The 18,439-nt window shown below is 48.9% G+C and overlaps 1 protein-coding gene across 1 annotated transcript in view; it reads right to left on the minus strand.

The window, feature by feature from the left end:
- RGS9 (regulator of G protein signaling 9) overlaps nt 1–18,439 on the minus strand; it is a 99,260-nt gene that overhangs the window by 35,336 nt on the left and 45,485 nt on the right. The window contains exons 5-12 of the mRNA XM_082272755.1: nt 17,167–17,218; nt 16,701–16,759; nt 14,002–14,078; nt 9,910–9,991; nt 9,757–9,819; nt 5,276–5,305; nt 2,073–2,134; nt 110–223 (exon numbers count right to left, since the gene is read on the minus strand). Coding sequence (XP_082128881.1) covers nt 110–223; nt 2,073–2,134; nt 5,276–5,305; nt 9,757–9,819; nt 9,910–9,991; nt 14,002–14,078; nt 16,701–16,759; nt 17,167–17,218 — 539 coding nt within the window. The remainder of the gene's footprint in view (nt 1–109; nt 224–2,072; nt 2,135–5,275; nt 5,306–9,756; nt 9,820–9,909; nt 9,992–14,001; nt 14,079–16,700; nt 16,760–17,166; nt 17,219–18,439) is intronic.

Below are 18,439 nucleotides of genomic sequence, written 5' to 3' on the forward strand. Positions count from 1 at the left end.
ACCATTAGTAATGTCTATGCCTCCAGCAGGGGGCAGTACATGGACAAGGGGGTTCACAGATTAATGTTCAGAGTTCAGGCAGCTATTGCACCCCATACAGACCACTCACAGCTTGGCATTCAGCTCCCAGAACAGGCTGTCATCTGTGATCCAGGGGTTGCTGGGGAGGCAGCCGGACATGATGGGGTCATGGGTGAAGTATTGCTCACAGTATTTCAGGATCCTGATGGGAAAACACAGAGCATCAGACATGGCGGTTTTCTTGTACAGAGGAAAGTAATAGGAATCGTTGCTGATGAGCAATCCCCACTCCAATTTACTATTTCAAAATTATTATTACAATGGAGGAAACAATACATCTTTGTTTGCTCAAATTCCCAGCACACCCTAAATACACCTATGAGAGGCGCCCTATGAGAGTCATCCTATGAGAGGCGCCCTATGACAGTCATCCTATTAGAGGCGCCCTATGACAGTCATCCTATGAGAGGCGCCCTATGACAGTCATCCTATGAGAGGTGCCCTATGACAGTCCTCCTATGAGAGGCGCCCTATGACAGTCATCCTATGAGAGTCATCCTATGAGAGGCGCCCTATGAGAGGCGCCCTATGACAGTCCTCCTATGAGAGGCGCCCTATGACAGTCCTCCAATGAGAGGCGCCCTATGACAGTCATCCTACGAGAGGCGCCCTATGACAGTCATCCTACGAGAGGCGCCCTATGACAGTCATCCTACGAGAGGCGTCCTATGACAGTCCTCCTACGAGAGGCGTCCTATGACAGTCCTCCTACGAGAGGCGTCCTATGACAGTCCTCCTACGAGAGGCGTCCTATGACAGTCCTCCTACGAGAGCCGTCCTATGACAGTCCTCCTACGAGAGCCGTCCTATGACAGTCCTCCTACGAGAGGCGCCCTATGACAGTCATCCTACGAGAGGCGCCCTATGACAGTCATCCTACGAGAGCCGTCCTATGACAGTCCTCCTACGAGAGCCGTCCTATGACAGTCCTCCTACGAGAGGCGCCCTATGACAGTCATCCTACGAGAGGCGCCCTATGACAGTCATCCTACGAGAGGCGTCCTATGACAGTCCTCCTACGAGAGGCGTCCTATGACAGTCCTCCTACGAGAGCCGTCCTATGACAGTCCTCCTACGAGAGCCGTCCTATGACAGTCCTCCTACGAGAGGCGCCCTATGACAGTCATCCTATGAGAGTCATCCTATGAGAGGCGCCCTATGAGAGGCGTCCTATGAGAGGCGCCCTATGAGAGGCGCCCTATGAGAGGCGTCCTATGAGAGGCGCCCTATGAGAGACGTCCTATGAGAGACGTCCTATGAGAGTCATCCTATGAGAGTCGTCCTATGAGAGGCGTCCTATGAGAGGCATCCTATGAGAGGCGTCCTATGACAATCATCCTATGAGAGGCGCCCTATGAGAGTCGTCCTATGGGAGGCGTCCTATGGGAGGCGTCCTATGGGAGGCGTCCTATGGGAGGCGCCCAATGACAGTAATCCTATGAGAGGCGCCCTATGACAGTCATCCTATGAGAGGCACCCTATGAGAGGCGCCCTATGAGAGGCGCCCTATGGGAGGCGTCCTATGGGAGGCGTCCTATGGGAGGCGTCCTATGGGAGGCGCCCAATGACAGTAATCCTATGAGAGGCGCCCTATGACAGTCATCCTATGAGAGGCACCCTATGAGAGGCACCCTATGAGAGGCGCCCTATCCAACAAAGGTATTCTAGCTCACACACCTCCACTAGATACAGCTAGAAGAGTGACACCACCTTCTCTGTCAGTGTTCTGGATGACAGTGGTGTCACTTCAGGAAGTAAAGAGTTTAAAAAACAAAGATGTGATTGTAGATGTCTACATGACGTGTGACTGATTCCTATACATCACAGCTTGCACTAGAGGGAGCTAGCTAATACATGTAACCAATGGTGACTGATTCCCTCTAGTGTTCTCTACAAGTCTTACATTGTATCAGAGAGAGGGGAGGAGGAGGAATGGAGAGATGGGAGGGAAGATCAGCGCCATATTTGTTATCCAGGAAGACATTTCTTACCCATTCACAGACACGGAGGATTTCACTGTGGATCTCATTAGAGACTGCTGATAGTACATGATCTGTAGAGGAGAGGAGTACAGACTCTTTATACCACTGATAATCTTCACATCTCCTCTACAACACCAACCCCCCCCAACCAGCTGGAGTCATCGGCTCTAATCTCTACATAGTGTCTCCCTTCCATGATTACACCACTCTCTGGATCTTACACCGCTCCCTAAATCTTACACCTCTCTCTACATCTTACACTGCTCCATATATTTTACACCCATCTCTACATCTTACACCCCTCCATACATCTTACACTGCTCCCTATATACATTACACCCCTCCCTACATCTTACACCACTCAATATATATTACACCCCTCCCTACATCTTACACTGCTCCCTATATAGTACACCCCTCCCTATATCTTACACCCCTACATAAATCTTATACCCCTCCATACAGCTCACGCTGCTCTCTATATCTTACAACGCTCTCTATATCTTACACCGCTCTCTATATCTTACACCGCTCTCTACATCTTACACAGCTCTCTACATCTTACACAGCTCTCTACATCTTACACCGCTCTCTACATCTTACACCGCTCTCTATATCTTACACCGCTCTCTACATCTTACACAGCTCTCTACATCTTACACCGCTCTCTACATCTTACACCGCTCTCTACATCTTACACCGCTCTCTATATCTTACACCGCTCTCTACATCTTACACCGCTCTCTACATCTTACACCGCTCTCTATATCTTACACAGCTCCCTATAGATCAGAAATTACACTTCTTAATCACAGAAGATCAAAAAGAGATTAATCACCAAATAAAGTCCTATTTATCTCAAACAATCCCTACACAACACAATTCTACAAAGACTTAAAAGGAGGGTTTCCAGCCGGAGCTCCTTAATATGTAGAACATCCACAATAGACATTTCCCTTCTTCTATCCTTCAATCTAAAAATCAGCATTGCAGTATGATCTGTTCCCCAGACAGATAGTGAATCCCTGCACCCATCGTTCTGTTCCAGTGATCTCTATCACCCATCATTCCCCATATGAAGTTCTTCAGTGATCTCTATCACCAACCATTCCCCATATGAAGTCCTCCAGTGATCTCTATCACCCATCGTTCCCCACATGAAAAACTCTAGTGATCTCTATCACCCATCGTTCCCCATATGAAGACCTCCAGTGATCTCTGTCACCCATTGTTCCCCATAGGAGGGCCTCCAGTGATCTCTATCACCAAGCTTTACCCATATGAAGTCCTCCAGTGATCTCTATCACCCATCGTTCCCCACACAAAGACCTCCAGTGATCTCGATCACCCATAGCTCCCCACATGAAGACTTCCAGTGATCTCTATCACCCATCGTTTCCCATATGAAGTCCTCCAGTGATCTCTGTCACCCATCGTTCCCCACACCAAGACCTCCAGTGATCTCTATCACCCATCGCTGCCCACATGAAGACCTTCAGTGATCTCTATCACCAATTACTCCCCATATGAAGTCCTCCAGTGATCTCTATCACCCATCGTTCCCCATATGAAGACCTCCAGTGATCTCTATCACCCATCGTTCCCCATATGAAGACCTCCAGTGATCTCTATCACCAATTACTCCCCATATGAAGACCTCCAGTGATCTCTATCACCCATCGTTCCCCATATGAAGACCTCCAGTGATCTCTATCACCAATTACTCCCCATATGAAGACCTCCAGTGATCTCTATCACCCATCGTTCCCCATATGAAGACCTCCAGTGATCTCTATCACCAATTACTCCCCATATGAAGTCCTCCAGTGATCTCTATCACCCATCGTTCCCCATATGAAGTCCTCCAGTGATCTCTATCACCCATCGTTCCCCATATGAAGACCTCCAGTGATCTCTATCACCCATCGTTCCCCATATGAAGACCTCCAGTGATCTCTATCACCTATTGTTCCCCATATGAAGTCCTCCAGTGATCTCTATCACCCATCGTTCCCCATATGAAGACCTCCAGTGATCTCTATCACCCATCGTTCCCCATATGAAGACCTCCAGTGATCTCTATCACCTATTGTTCCCCATATGAAGTCCTCCAGTGATCTCTATCAAACAATCCAATCTCCCTAAATCTGGCATAATCTGGTTTTATTATACTTCGTGATATAAAATATAATAGTGACTCCATGGAACAAAAACCAGGAAGGCAAGATAGAAACATGAAAAACACTATAATAGGAATTCAGAGCAGGAAGGCGAAGTGGAGGGAAGAGTTAATGGTGTATAAGAAGGAATCAGATGTTGGGAGGGAAGAGTTAATGGTGTATAAGAAGGAATCAGATGTGGGGAGGGAAGAGTTAATGGTATATAAGAAGGTATCAGATGTTCGGAGGGAAGAGTTAATGGTGTATAAGAAGGAATCAGTTGTTCGGAGGGAAGAGTTAATGGTATATAAGAAGGAATCAGATGTGGGGAGGGAAGAGTTAATGGTATATAAGAAGGAATCAGATGTGGGGAGGGAAGAGTTAATGGTATATAAGAAGGAATCAGATGTGGGGAGGGAAGAGTTAATGGTGTATAAGAAGGAATCAGCTGTGGGGAGGGAAGAGTTAATGGTGTATAAGAAGGAATCAGCTGTGGGGAGGGAAGAGTTAATGGTATATAAGAAGGAATCAGATGTGGGGAGGGAAGAGTTAATGGTATATAAGAAGGAATCAGATATGGGGAGGGAAGAGTTAATGGTATATAAGAAGGAATCAGATTTGGGGAGGGAAGAGTTAATGGTATATAAGAAGGAATCAGATGTGGGGAGGGAAGAGTTAATGGTATATAAGAAGGAATCAGATGTGGGGAGGGAAGAGTTAATGGTATATAAGAAGGAATCAGATGTGGGGAGGGAAGAGTTAATGGTATATAAGAAGGAATCAGATGTGGGGAGGGAAGAGTTAATGGTGTATAAGAAGGAATCAGATGAGGGGAGGGAAGAGTTAATGGTATATAAGAGGGAATCAGATGTGGGGAGGGAAGAGTTAATGGTATATAAGAAGGAATCAGATGAGGGGAGGGAAGAGTTAATGGTGTATATTTTTGGCGAGCCAGCCGCCCACCCAGATATATATAGAGAGGAAGGAATGGTGTTTTCATTCCACAAGGTGTAATCACGCCTGTTCCCCGTCTTTCCAGGAACAGATACTCACTTCACGCCTGTAGAAATCCACCGTCTTCTTCTGTAAGACACAAAGAGAGAAGACATGTGACACCAATATCGCTATTCACTAAACTCCATCAGGGTGGGAGCTCTGGGATTATCAGTGAAGTAATTGATCGGTATACAGATGGGACACATCCATTAGAGAGTTACACACGTAGAACACAGTCGCATTTTTTTTTTGCAGACAATCACAATGAATGTGAAATGAATCTCTACTTGTGTAACTCTGATCACCGGAATCTGCTCCATCTGTGTAGGGATTGATCCCCTCTCATAGTGATGTGTACAGAGGGGAAAATTATTATTTGATCCCCTGCAAATTTTGTACGTTTGCCCACTTACATAGATATGGCGGGTGTATAATTTTATCATCAGTGTATTTTATATGATAGAGACAGAATATCAACCAAAAATTCCGAAAAAACACATGATACAAATGTTATAAATGGAGTTGCAGCTCAGTGAGTAAAATAAGTATTTCATCCCCTTAGTAGTTGGTGGAGAAACCCTTGTTGGAAGCACAGAGGTCAGACGTTTCTTGTAGTTGGTGACCAGGTTTGCACACATCTCAGGAGGGATTTTGAACCACTGTTTACAGATCTCTAAATCCTTAAGGTTCCTTGGCTGTTGCTTGGAAACTCAAAGTTTTAGTTCCCTCCATAAATGTTCTATAGGAATAAAGTCTGGTGACTGACTAGACCACTCCATGACCTTAATGTGCTTCTTCCTGAGCCAATCCTTTGTTGCCTTGGCGATATGTTTTGGTCATTGTCACGCTGGAAGACCCATCCATGACCCATCTTCAGTGTTCTGGCTGAGGGAAGAAGGTTCTCATCCAAGATTTTACAATACATGGCCCCGCCCATTGGCCCCTCAACTTAATTTATAACATTTGTATCATGTGTGTTTTTTTCTGGATTTTGGTTGATATTCTGTCTCTATCATATAAAATACACCGATGATAAAATTATACACCCGCCATATCTATGTAAGTGGGCAAACTTACACAATCTGCAGGGAATGATCTTTGTAAACCTCCCTGACCTGTACAGCCCCCTTACCTGTACCAACCCCTCATCCCTCACCTGTATCAACCCCTCACCTGAACCAACCCCTCACATGTACCAACCCCTCATATGTACAACACCCCCCCACCTGTACAACTCCCTGACCTGTATAACCCCCTTATCTGTATAACCCTGTACAGCCCCCTTACCTGTACAACCCCCCTACCTGTACAACCCCCTCACCTGTACAACTCCCTGACCTGTAGAACCCTGTACAACCTGCTTACCTGTACAACCCCTTCACCTTACCCGTTTATCCCTCACCTCCAGCGCCATATATTTGTGCAGTAATAAAGTACAAAATAAAGTGACACATATATGAAGGAGTCTGTCAGTGGAATGAACCCTCCTCAGCTCCAGTCCTTGAATTTCTGAGTCCCATTGTAACATAACTTTATTACCTGTTGATTCTGCCAGCAGGTGGCTTATTTTTTAACTTTCTGTAACAGGGTGACAACACTGTTCATTCTGCAGTGGAATCAAGTGGCAGTGTTGTCACCTGTGGACAGCGGAGTCATAGATTATATTTAAGGGCTCTTTTAGGGCCCCTTCACACCTCCCATATTTAAACCCACCATTTTAGGATGCGGGGGCTGTCAGTTTTGGGCTGCAGGGAGGTGCGGTAGGGGGTGGAGTGATGTGTTTTAGCGTATCACACAGTTCACTTTTTTTGGCCAACTTTATTGGAAGTGCACATAGTGACACTTCATTCATGCCCTCAGGCTGCTCAGTATGGGGGTTCTCTGTGTATGTAGAAGACGAGGTGACCCCGAAACTCACATCTCCTGGACCCCCCACATGTTATTATGTCTGAACATCAATGCAGAAGCTGAACCCCCAAAACCACAAAGATAGAAAAATCTTACAGCTTCCAATTGTCACCACTTTGTGATCGGGACTACGACACACAATATGACCGTCTTATTCTATTCCAGTTCAATAAATTCTATAATAACTGCCAATGTATGGAGGGAACTCTGGAGGTGGAGGGCACTGGCGGGGCGTAGATTGCTCAGTGCCCCCCTCTGGTGACAGGTTTTAGAACAGCACCTCGGGAAGGATCCCCACTCCATCCAAAAACATTTTGGCCGGAGTTGGGCTTTAATGAACTCCACAATGACAGATCGCACAGAAGTGGGACTGACCGCCATCTCTTCCTGGAAGCCGGGCACTCATTCTTACAAAGTGAGGGGTGCCCTCGGCCTCTCTGGGGACGCACAATGAAATCTGTTGTGTCACGCGCTCTCTGCACGCTGAGCGTGGACAATTTGGGGGATAATAAGAGCGCGGCGTGCCGGGCAGAGCGAGGAGAGAACATAAAAGGGCTCCTTGTCTCCCTGGTCCTTCAATGAAGTCCTTATCATCCGACACCCCGGCCTCTGCCTCACCGCCACATTCTCACCACCATTCCCCCAGAGAAGAGTTCAAAGAGCGACCTGCGGAGAGAGGAGAAGAGAGAAGAAAGGTCACATTACAGAGAACGCCAATACTTCATACTACACACTTCATACTGCGTCCTCCACCGGTGGGCGACTACAAGTCTTCTCCCCCTGCGGACGACTACAAGTCTCCTCCCCTGAGGGCGACTACAAGTCTCTCCCCTGTGGGCAACTACAAGTCTCCTTCCCATGTGAGTAACTACAAGTCTCCTCCCCGGTGGGCGGCTACAAGTCTTCTCCCCCTGCGGGCGACTACAAGTCTCCTCCCCTGTGGGCGACTACAAGTCTCCTTCAACTGTGAGCGACTACAAGTCTCCTTCCACTGTGAGCGACTACAAGTCTCTTCCCCTGTGGGCGACAAGTCTCCTCTACCTGAGGGGGGGAGACTACAAGTCTCCTCCCCTGTGGGCAACTACAAGTCTCCTCTCACTGTGGGCGACTACAAGTCTCTTCCCACTGTGGGCGACTACAAGTCTCCTCCCACTGTGGGCGAATACAAGTCTCCTCCCACTGTGGGCGACTACAAGTCTCCTCCCACTGTGGGCGACTACAAGTCTCCTCCCAGTGTGAGCGACTACAAGTCTCCTCCCAGTGTGAGCGACTACAAGTCTCCTCCCAGTGTGAGCGACTACAAGTCTCCTCCAAGTGTGAGCAACTATCTGAGGGGGGAGACCACAAGACTAAAAGTCTCCTCCCCTGTGGGCAACTACAAGCCTCCTCCCCCTGTGGGCGACTACAAGTCTCCTCCCCCTGTGGGGGCCTACAAGTCTCCTCTACCTGAGGGGGGCGACAAAGTCTCCTCCCCCTGTGAGCAACTGCAGGTCCCCTATCCCTATGGGCGACTGCAAGTCCCCTCCCCCTGTGAGCGACTACGAGTCTCCTCTACCTGAGGGGGGAGACTACAAGTCTCCTTCCCTGCGGGCAACTACAAGTCTCCTCCCACTGTGTGCGACTACAAGTCTCTGCCCCTGTGGGTGACTAGAAGTCTACCCCCCTGTAGGCAACTACAAGTCTCCTCCCAGTGTGAGCGACTATCTGAGGGGGGAGACTACAAGCCCTCCTCTCCCGAGGGCGACTACAAGTCCCCTTCCCCTGTGGGGGGCTACAAGTCCCCTCTCCCTGTGGGGGAACACAACATACAGCCTAGTATGATAAGGAGCCCCAATAGTAAGAGCCCCCCTCAAATCCAGTACTCCCAGTACAAATCCCCCCCTTCACTGATAAGAAGCGTTGATAGGAGTAACCACCAATAGTAGAGAGTAACAATCATTGATAAAGTGTGGTAACCCATAGAAACCAGATGCTGCAACTCTAAAATCCCGCCTCCAATGTGTAAATGAAGGATAAATATTGATTTTAGTAAAGTGAAGCTAAACTCTTATTTGATGAATGCCCCCCCATTACCCCGCCGCGCTGATATTAAAGGAGCCCTCCCCTCGGGGACGCAATCAGGAAATAGCGCAGGCTCGTATAGTTCCCCTCTTAGCCTGCGTCAGTTGGGCTGTACAGGAGATGAGTCAGAGGAACTCGTCTCCGCTTGTCTTCCTGAGACCCCCTCCTTGGCCTTATTACACGCACAGTGTTGCCATAGCAACAGATCCCACCAGACCCCGCTAATCTCTCATCTCTGACTCGTTCGAGGGCCTCGTTGGGAAGTTTATCAGCGATCCTTCATTGTGCGTCCGTCACCCTGACCGAGCGTGACCGCATAATTCAGCCCTGCAGGACCGCCGCGTGAATCCAATTACAAATGACGCAGAGCGATCCGACCTTAACCCTTTCACCTCCGCACCAGCAAACTTGGCGACTGCTCATTTGTTCACCATATTCCAAAACGCCCAAAATTTTTCCCTGGGGGGGGGGGGGTAAAACCACAGGTTTGGAAAGACCGCACCCCCTGTGATGTTACCAGCTTCATGGCGCCATCCTGCAGCGCCTGCACCAGCGTCTCACCTGTTTACCTTGACAACGTTGGGGTCACTGGCCCTGTCCATCCCATAATCCAACACGTCCAGTATCCCTGGCTGGAAGAAAAGGGGCGGAGGTAATGTCATCAATGGATTTAAAGAAGAAAAACGTTCAATAAATTTGCGGCCGGTTGGCGGGTTACTCACTGGTGGCCGGTGGACCAGCCAGTACGCTTTCTCCTGGCAATCCAGCACCAGCCGGTCCGCCTTCTTACGCTCCTTCCCCGCCCTGAAATGAATGGCAACAAGGTTACATTTCACAGATATCATTCACAAAGTATTATAATTGCATAACAGAATATCAATTATGACAAAAAAAAAACAAGAAAATTATCACAAGCCCTCATAAAATATTATATATGTTGATTTCCTATGATTCACAGCTCCATCTATTGGCCACTATGGAGTACTTCCCTGATTAAGGTATTTCAGGACAGAAAGCATTGTGGCCACTAGATGGAGCTGACAATTTTTTTTTAATGCACCCCTTAAAGTATGCTGAACAGAGGACCTGAACTGAGAAAAGCTTTGCCTGGAAAACAGCGAGCAAAGGACTAGTCCCCAACGCAGCCTGTGTGCTCCCCCTCAGCTGATCTTTAGCTTATTACTGGATGACTAAGTCTTGTTCTGGACTGTATCTTCACGGAGGCGGACATCTTGGCTAAAGAAGGATTATGCTTCCTCATGTCAGAGCTGCCCCCCCCGGTGACTGGTGGGGTAATGACAGAGGTGGATCTGCAGAATGGATGAAGCAGGGATAGTCTTGTTCTGCAGGACTTCAGGTACAGCTTCCCCTCCAGCAAGGAGAACAGTGAGGAGCAGAGTAGTGACATTGCCAAATCTCCTGAAATAACAAGGCATGGAAGCAGGGAGATTCTTGCACTGCAGGTCCTCAGGTTCAGCTTCCCCTCCAGCAAGGAGAACGGTGAGGAGCAGAGTAGTGACATCACCAAATCTTACCCCAAGTCTCCTGAAATAAGGCTTGGAAGCAGGGAGATTCTGCAGGTCCTCAGGTACAGTAAGGAGCAAAGTAGTGACATCACCAAATCTCACTCCAAACCCAGTGAGACCAGCAGTCACAGGCAGCAGTGCACCTTTAAACACAATTTCATCCACTGATACTAACAATGGGGCATAATTCCCCCCACTGACACCAGTGAAGGAGAACAATTACTCCCAAAGATACCAAAAATTATAGGGTACAATTTCTCCCAATGACAGCAACAACAGGGCCCAATGACACCAATGATAGGACACAATTCCTCCCAATGACACAAATGATGGGGTACAATTTCTCCCAATGACAACAACAATTGGGCCCAATGACACTAGGGATGGGACACAATTCCTTCCAATGATACCAATGATGGGGCACTATTTCTCCTGATGACACCAATGATGGGACGCTATTCCTCCCAAGGACACCAATGATGGGACGCTATTCCTCCCACTGACACCAATGATGGGGCACTATTCCTCCCAAGGACACCAATGATGGGACACTATTCCTCCCACTGACACCAATGATGGGGCACTATTCCTCCCACTGACACCAATGATGGGGCACTATTCCTCCCACTGACACCAATGATGGGGCACTATTCCTTCCACTGACACCAATGATGAGGCACTATTCCTCCCACTGACACCAATGATGGGGCACTATTCCTTCCACTGACACCAATGATGGGGCACTATTCCCCCCACTGACACCAATGATGGGGCACTATTCCTCCCAAGGACACCAATGATGGGACACTATTCCTCCCACTGACACCAATGATGGGACACTATTCCTCCCACTGACACCAATGATGGGGCACTATTCCTCCACTGACACCAATGATGGGGCACTATTCCTCCCACTGACACCAATGATGGGGCACTATTCCTCCCACTGACACCAATGATGGGGCACTATTCCTCCCACTGACACCAATGATGGGGCACTATTCCTCCCACTGACACCAATGATGGGGCACTATTCCTCCCACTGACACCAATGATGGGGCACTATTCCTCCCACTGACACCAATGATGGGGCACTATTCCTCCCACTGGCACCAATGATGGGACACTATTCCTCCCACCAGGGTAGCCATCAGAAATTCTGGGGCCCCTTACACAGCTTTAGGTCTGGGCCCCTCCGGGCCTGGCAACCAACATTCCCCAGGGCCGGTCCTCTGGCCATCCCACCAAATCTGCCCGCTGGCAATCCTACTGAGTCCTTCAGTGCACCCACTTTTATTTTAACACTCTTACAACTTAATATATGAAAATTAATCCAATCCTGCAAAAAGACATCCTCATATATTCAGCAAAGAGATATTCCAATCTAGCAAAGAGACATCCCAATCCAGCAAAGAGACTGCCTCGTATATTCAGCAAAGAGACATCCCAATTAAGCAAAGAGACAAGCTCACATATTTAGCAAAAAGACAGCCCAATCCAGCAAAGAGACATCCCTTCGACTGCATCAGCTTACTCTGCGGCCACCCTGCTTTAGCAATTGCTAGTTACTACAGCAGCAACAACTTGATCTCATTGGTTGGGCCTGGGCAGCTGGGCCCCATGGAACGCCTGGGCCCCTTACATGTGTATGGGCTGTCCCCCCCTGATGGCTGCCCTGCCTCCCACTGACACCAATGATGGGGCACTATTACTCCCACTGACACCAATGATGGGGCACTATTACTCCCACTGACACCAATGATGGGACACTATTCCTCCCACTGACACCAATGATGGGACACTATTCCTCCCACTGACACCAACAATGGGGCCCAATGACACCAACGATAGGACACAATTTCTCCCACAGGCACCAAAGATGGGGCATTGTTTTTTCCCACTGATGTCAGAACCTTTTCTAACCCCACTGGCCACAGTGCGGCCCCTGCAAACTCTGAAGGACAGTTATCTGTCCCTTTGTATAGAAAGTTTGGAGATGATGTCACACTGCAGATATATGAGGCTATAGAACAGGAGGCGTGGCCAGGCACAGGAAGCGCTCTGATAGTTTTCAGGAGGAATTCAGGCCTGAAGGCGGGGCACAGAATTACCATTTCTACAGCAGGCGTTCCCTATAACAGCATATTCTCAGTTTAGAGTGGAGGCCCACTTTAGGCATGCTAAAATGACATAAAAACATGGACTGAGAGGTCACTGTGGCATTCCTTTAGGATGGTTGGGTGCTACTCTGAGTTTGAGGAATCGGATCCTAAACCTGCCCGGGTGTTGGCTAGCTGATCACATCCATCTTATCGGCCCAACCTATAAATGATACAGGTAGCTGTCATGGGCGTCCGCAGAACTTTTTTCAGGGGGGGGGGGCATAATTTTAAGGTCACCCATGCTCCGCCCCTTTTCAACATGTCATGAAGGGGAGGGGCTTAGTCATTATACTTATTTTGAGTATATTCCCTTAAATCATGTTATACAGCACAGTGCTTTGCTGTGTAATTTGGCCCCTTCTATCACCTAAAATACCTGGCTGATCCTGCCTGGCTATATCCTCCCTGTAAACTGACCACGGTATACCATGGCTGCTGAGCCCTGACACCGTGGTCAGTTTACGTGCCTCCATCATCCGCAGTCCTCCTGTCCTTCTCTGTCCTCTCCCCCCCCCCCTCCCTCCCTGCCTGTCTGCTCCTGTGTCAGTGCCCACCCCTCCTCCTCTCCTGCTGCTGTAGTTTCATTTAAAGTTTCATATCCTGTCTACAGTCTGTTTAATAATCCTGTGTGCCCCTGTGTCTGTTTTTTATAAAAATAAGCCATTCTTTACAAGTATAGAGTGTCACTCGCCGCTCACGTGACCCGCCGCCTCTCTCCTCCTCTCCTCTTCCCCTCCTCCTCCCCTCCCAACTGACATCAGTGAGGAATCCTTGGCCCCGCCCGCTGCAGGCAGCTGTCAGCCGGAGAGAGGAGAGAGCTGACGGGTCACGTGAGCGGCGCTCGGCCCTCTGAAAACTGGTAAAGAACAGCTTATTTTTTTAAAACACAGACACACAGGCACACAGGATTATTAAACAGAACAGACAGGATGGTATAAAGTGGCTTAACAACCACTTAAAAGGGGAAGTTGAGATTCCAAAGGGGGGCATTTGCCCCCCCTTGCCCCTACCTCCGGATGCCCATGGTAGCTGTGGTTTACCTGCGATCCCCCCCCCCCCCCGCATAGCGTCACGCGTTGGAAGGAAGGGGTTAATGAGACAACACGTACAGGGGCGGAGTACTCACTTGTATTGCTCCTTCGCCTGCATGACGACAAAGTCCCATTTGTGGTTAATTTTCTTATTCAAATTGCTGTAGTTTTCCTGGAACGGGAAGAGGAAGGGAAATCTAATGAGCTCTTATGGAAATTAGCATAAATTATGGAGAGCCCAGGGAGACGGGGGAAGGGGGGGAGGCAAAACACGGTGCTGTCTGTGAGCGAGGGCAGGGGAGAGAATATTGGTACTGGGGTGCAGGAAGGTAGAAGAGAATGGGAATACTGGGGTGCAGGGGAAACAGATTGTGAGTATTGGGGTGCAGGGAGGGAAGGGGGAGAACAGAATGTGAATACTGAGGTATGGGGGGAAGAAATGTGAATAATGTGGTGCAGGGGTAAACAAAATCTGAGTATTGTGGTGCAGGGGGGTAGAAGAACAGAAAATAAGTATTGGGGTGCTGGGGGTAGGAGAACAGAATGTGAATACTGGGGTGAAAAAGTCAGGAGAACAAATTGTGAGTACTGGGGTGTGGGCGAGTTATTCGGTGCAGGGGGGGGGGGGGTAGGGAGGGGTGGAAGAAAATGTGAATACTGGGGTGCAGGGGGGATAGGAAAACAATGTGAATACTGGGGTGCAGGGGGTATGAGAATACAATTTGAGTATTTGGGTGCATTGGGGGTAGGGGAAGAGACTGTAAATACTGGGGTGTGGGGGGGGGGTAGGAAAACAGAATGTGAGTACTGAGGTGCAGGGGGTAGTGGAACAGAATGTGAGTACTGGGGTGAGGGGGGTAGTGGAACAGAGTGTAAATACTGGGGTGCAGGGGAACAGAATGTGAGTTCTGGGGTGAGGGGGGTAGGGGAACAGAATGTAAATACTAGGGCTGCAGGGGGGGTAGGGAAACAGAATGTGAGTACTGGGATGCCGGGGGTAGGGGAACAGAATGTGAGTACTGGGATGCCGGGGGTAGGGGAACAGAATGTGAGTACTGGGGTGCAGGGGGTAGGAGAACAGAATGTGAGTACTGGGGTGCAGGGGGTAGGAGAACAGAATGTGAGTACTGGGATGCCGGGGGTAGGAGAACAGAATGTGAGTACTGGGATGCCGGGGGTAGGGGAACAGAATGTGAGTACTGGGGTGCAGGGGGTAGGAGAACAGAATGTGAGTACTGGAATGCCGGGCGTAGGGGAACAGAATGTGAGTACTGGGGTGCAGGGGGTAGGGGAACAGAATGTAAATATTGGGGTGCAGGGGTGGTAGGGGAACAGAATGTGAGTACTGGGGTGTGGGGGTAGGGGGAACAGATTGTGAGTACTGGGGCTTGGGGAGTAGGGGAACAGAATGCGAGTACTGGAGTGAGGGTGGTAGGGGAACAGAATGTAAATACTGGGGTGGTAGGGGAACAGAATGTGAGTACTAGGGTGTGGGGGTAGGGGAACAGAATGTGAGTACTGGGGTGTGGGGGGTAGGGGAACAGAATGTGAGTACTGGGGTGTGGGGGTAGGGGAACGGAATGTGAGTACTGGGGTGTAGGGTAAGGGGAACAGATTGTGAGTACTTGGGTTCGGGGAGTAGGGGAACAGAATGGGAGTACTGGGGTGCTGGGGGTAGGGGAACAGAATGGGAGTACTGGGGTGCTGGGGGTAGGGGAACAGAATGGGAGTACTGGGGTGCTGGGGGTAGGAGAACATAATGTGAGTACTGGGGTTCAGGGAGTAGGGGAACAGAATGGGAGTACTGGGGGTAGGGGAACAGAGCATGGGTATTGGGTGCAGAGAGGAGAGAGAAAGTGAATACTACAGAATGAGGGGGGGGGGGTTGAGTACTGAGGTGCAGGAGGGTGCAGGGGGATAGGAAAACAGAATGTGAATACTGGGGTGCATGGGGATATGAAAACAGAATGTGAATACTGGGGTACAGGGGGTATGGGAACAGAATGTGAATACTGGGGTGCAGGGGGATAGGAAAACAGAATGTGAATACTGGGGTACAGGGGGTATGGGAACAGAATGTGAATACTGGGGTGCAGGGGGATAGGAAAACAGAATGTAAATACTGGGGTACAGGGGGTATGGGAACAGAATGTGAATACTGGGGTGCAGGGGGATAGGAAAACAGAATGTGAATACTGGGGTACAGGGGGTATGGGAACAGAATGTGAATACTGGGGTGCAGGGGGATAGGAAAACAGAATGTGAATACTGGGGTACAGGGGGTATGGGAACAGAATGTGAATACTGGGGTGCAGGGGGATAGGAAAACAGAATGTAAATACTGGGGTACAGGGGGTATGGGAACAGAATGTGAATACTGGGGTGCAGGGGGATAGGAAAACAGAATGTAAATACTGGGGTACAGGGGGTATGGGAACAGAAAGTGAATACTGGGGTGCATGTGGGGGAAACAGAATGTGGTCAGAATGGGGTCAGATATCCAGAAGGGGGAAGTAGGGGGAGATATCTATAAAGGGGAAGGGGGTGCAAATATCTAGAAGTACTGTAAGGACCTGGTTTTAGGGGTGCATAGAATGGCAATGTGCCAGTTTGATGCATTTTTAATGACATGTCCTCTTGGAAGAGTCATTTGTCGGAGATGTTGGATATTTAGGTGGGTGGAGAGATCTCTGAACCAAGATTTATGGCATCATCAGCTGTGATTGGAGGATTCTTCATGAGTCTTATGGCTCACTTGTGAATGGTCAGATCTCTCCCCGCCCTGTGTACTCACCTTCTCATACTCCTCCAGAATCCCCTTCTTCCGGATATTCTTCTTCGCCAGGTAAATTGCTGCAACAAAAACCCGATCAATATCAACGACTCAACACAGGAAAGAAATAGCTCAATTCACAAAGCTCTAACACAAGAATACGACTCTCTATATTATCCATGTGACTTCAATCCTCAAATCTTATTGGACTGAAAATAACTGTCACTTTCTTAAAAATTAAAATTATTAGCTTTGTGACTTAAGTCAGATATTTGCTAAACCTCTAGGAACCCCGCCTTCATCAACGAAAGACTTCCATTAGCTGTCTCCGCCTCCTCATTTACATACAGCACATTAATTGCTTTGATACTTTCCTTATCATTGATAATTCTTTGTTGCCCCTCCCCACCCTAAAACTTGTCACCATATTATAATCCCTCCCACTCCCTGCACATGGATGAATAGACAGGACTGGTCTAACACTCACCATAGTCCGTATCCTCTGCTGGCCACTGCTGTGTTGGCCAAAAGTATGGAGTCTGGAATGAGACAGAGAGCATTATGGGAAATGTAAAACTTCTCAGCCACAAAGCAGAGGGAACATTAACACTACTATATACTATGCAACCCCACCGGAGAGGGCAGAATTTACACCTCCAAACCCCAGCAAGGAACATTGTTTTTTATACAAGTCTGCACCCCCCTTCTTCACCTCCTTCACCTAGCATCCCCTACATTTTACCCTGCACCCCATTTTCACCTCCATCTCCATCCTCTTCCTCTCAGCCTGCACCTCAACTTTAGTTCTTATCTTCTTCCCCTTCCAATTGCCGTGCACCCCATCTTTACCTCCTCCTCCATCATAATTTCCTCATCCCATCTTCTTCTGTACCCCATCTTCATATTTTCCTCCATCTCCTTCCTCAACTCCTGCTTCCCAATCTTCATCTCCTTCCTCTCCTCCTGCACCCCATCTTCACCTTCTCCTCCGTCTTCATCTACTTCTGCACCCCATCTTCATATTTTCCTCCATCTCCTTCCTCAACTCCTGTACCCCATCTTCACCTTCTCCTCCGTCTTCATCTACTTCTGTACCCAATCTTCAACTTCTTCTCCATCTTCACCCCCTTCCTCTCATCCTGCATCCAATCTTCACCTTCTTGTCTTCATTGCCTTCCTCCCCTCCTGCTTCCCATCTTCACTTTTTCCTCCATCTTCATCTCCTTCTGTACCCCATCTTCATCGTCTCCTCCATCTTCATTCCCCTTCCTCTCCTCCCGTTAACCAAACTTCATCCCCTTTCTCTCCTCCTACACCCCCATCTTCACCTTCTCCTCCATCTTCATCCCCTTCTTCACCTCCTACACCCCATCTTAACCTTTTCCTCTACTCCTGCCCCCTATCTTCACCTTCTCCTCTATCTTTATCCCCTTCTTCCCCCCCTGCTTCCCAATCCTAATCCCTTTATCTCCTCCTGCACCCCATCTCCACCCCCTTCCTCTCCTCCTGCCCCCTATCTTCACCTTCTCCTCCATCTCCTCCTGCACCACATCTTCATCCCCTTCCTCTGGTCTTGCACCACATCTTCACCTTCTTCTCCATCTTCATCTCCTTCTGTACCCCATCTTAATCCTCTCCTCCTGCTTTCCAATCTTCATCCCCTTCCTCTCGTCCTGCGCCCCATCTTCACCTTCTCCTCCATCTTCATCCCCTTCCTCTCCTCCTGCAGCCATCTTCACCTTCTCCTCCATCCTTATCTC

Source organism: Pelophylax lessonae, assembly GCF_965119305.1.
Source record: "Pelophylax lessonae genome assembly, chromosome: 11".
In the NCBI taxonomy this organism is placed as follows: Eukaryota; Metazoa; Chordata; class Amphibia; order Anura; family Ranidae; genus Pelophylax; species Pelophylax lessonae.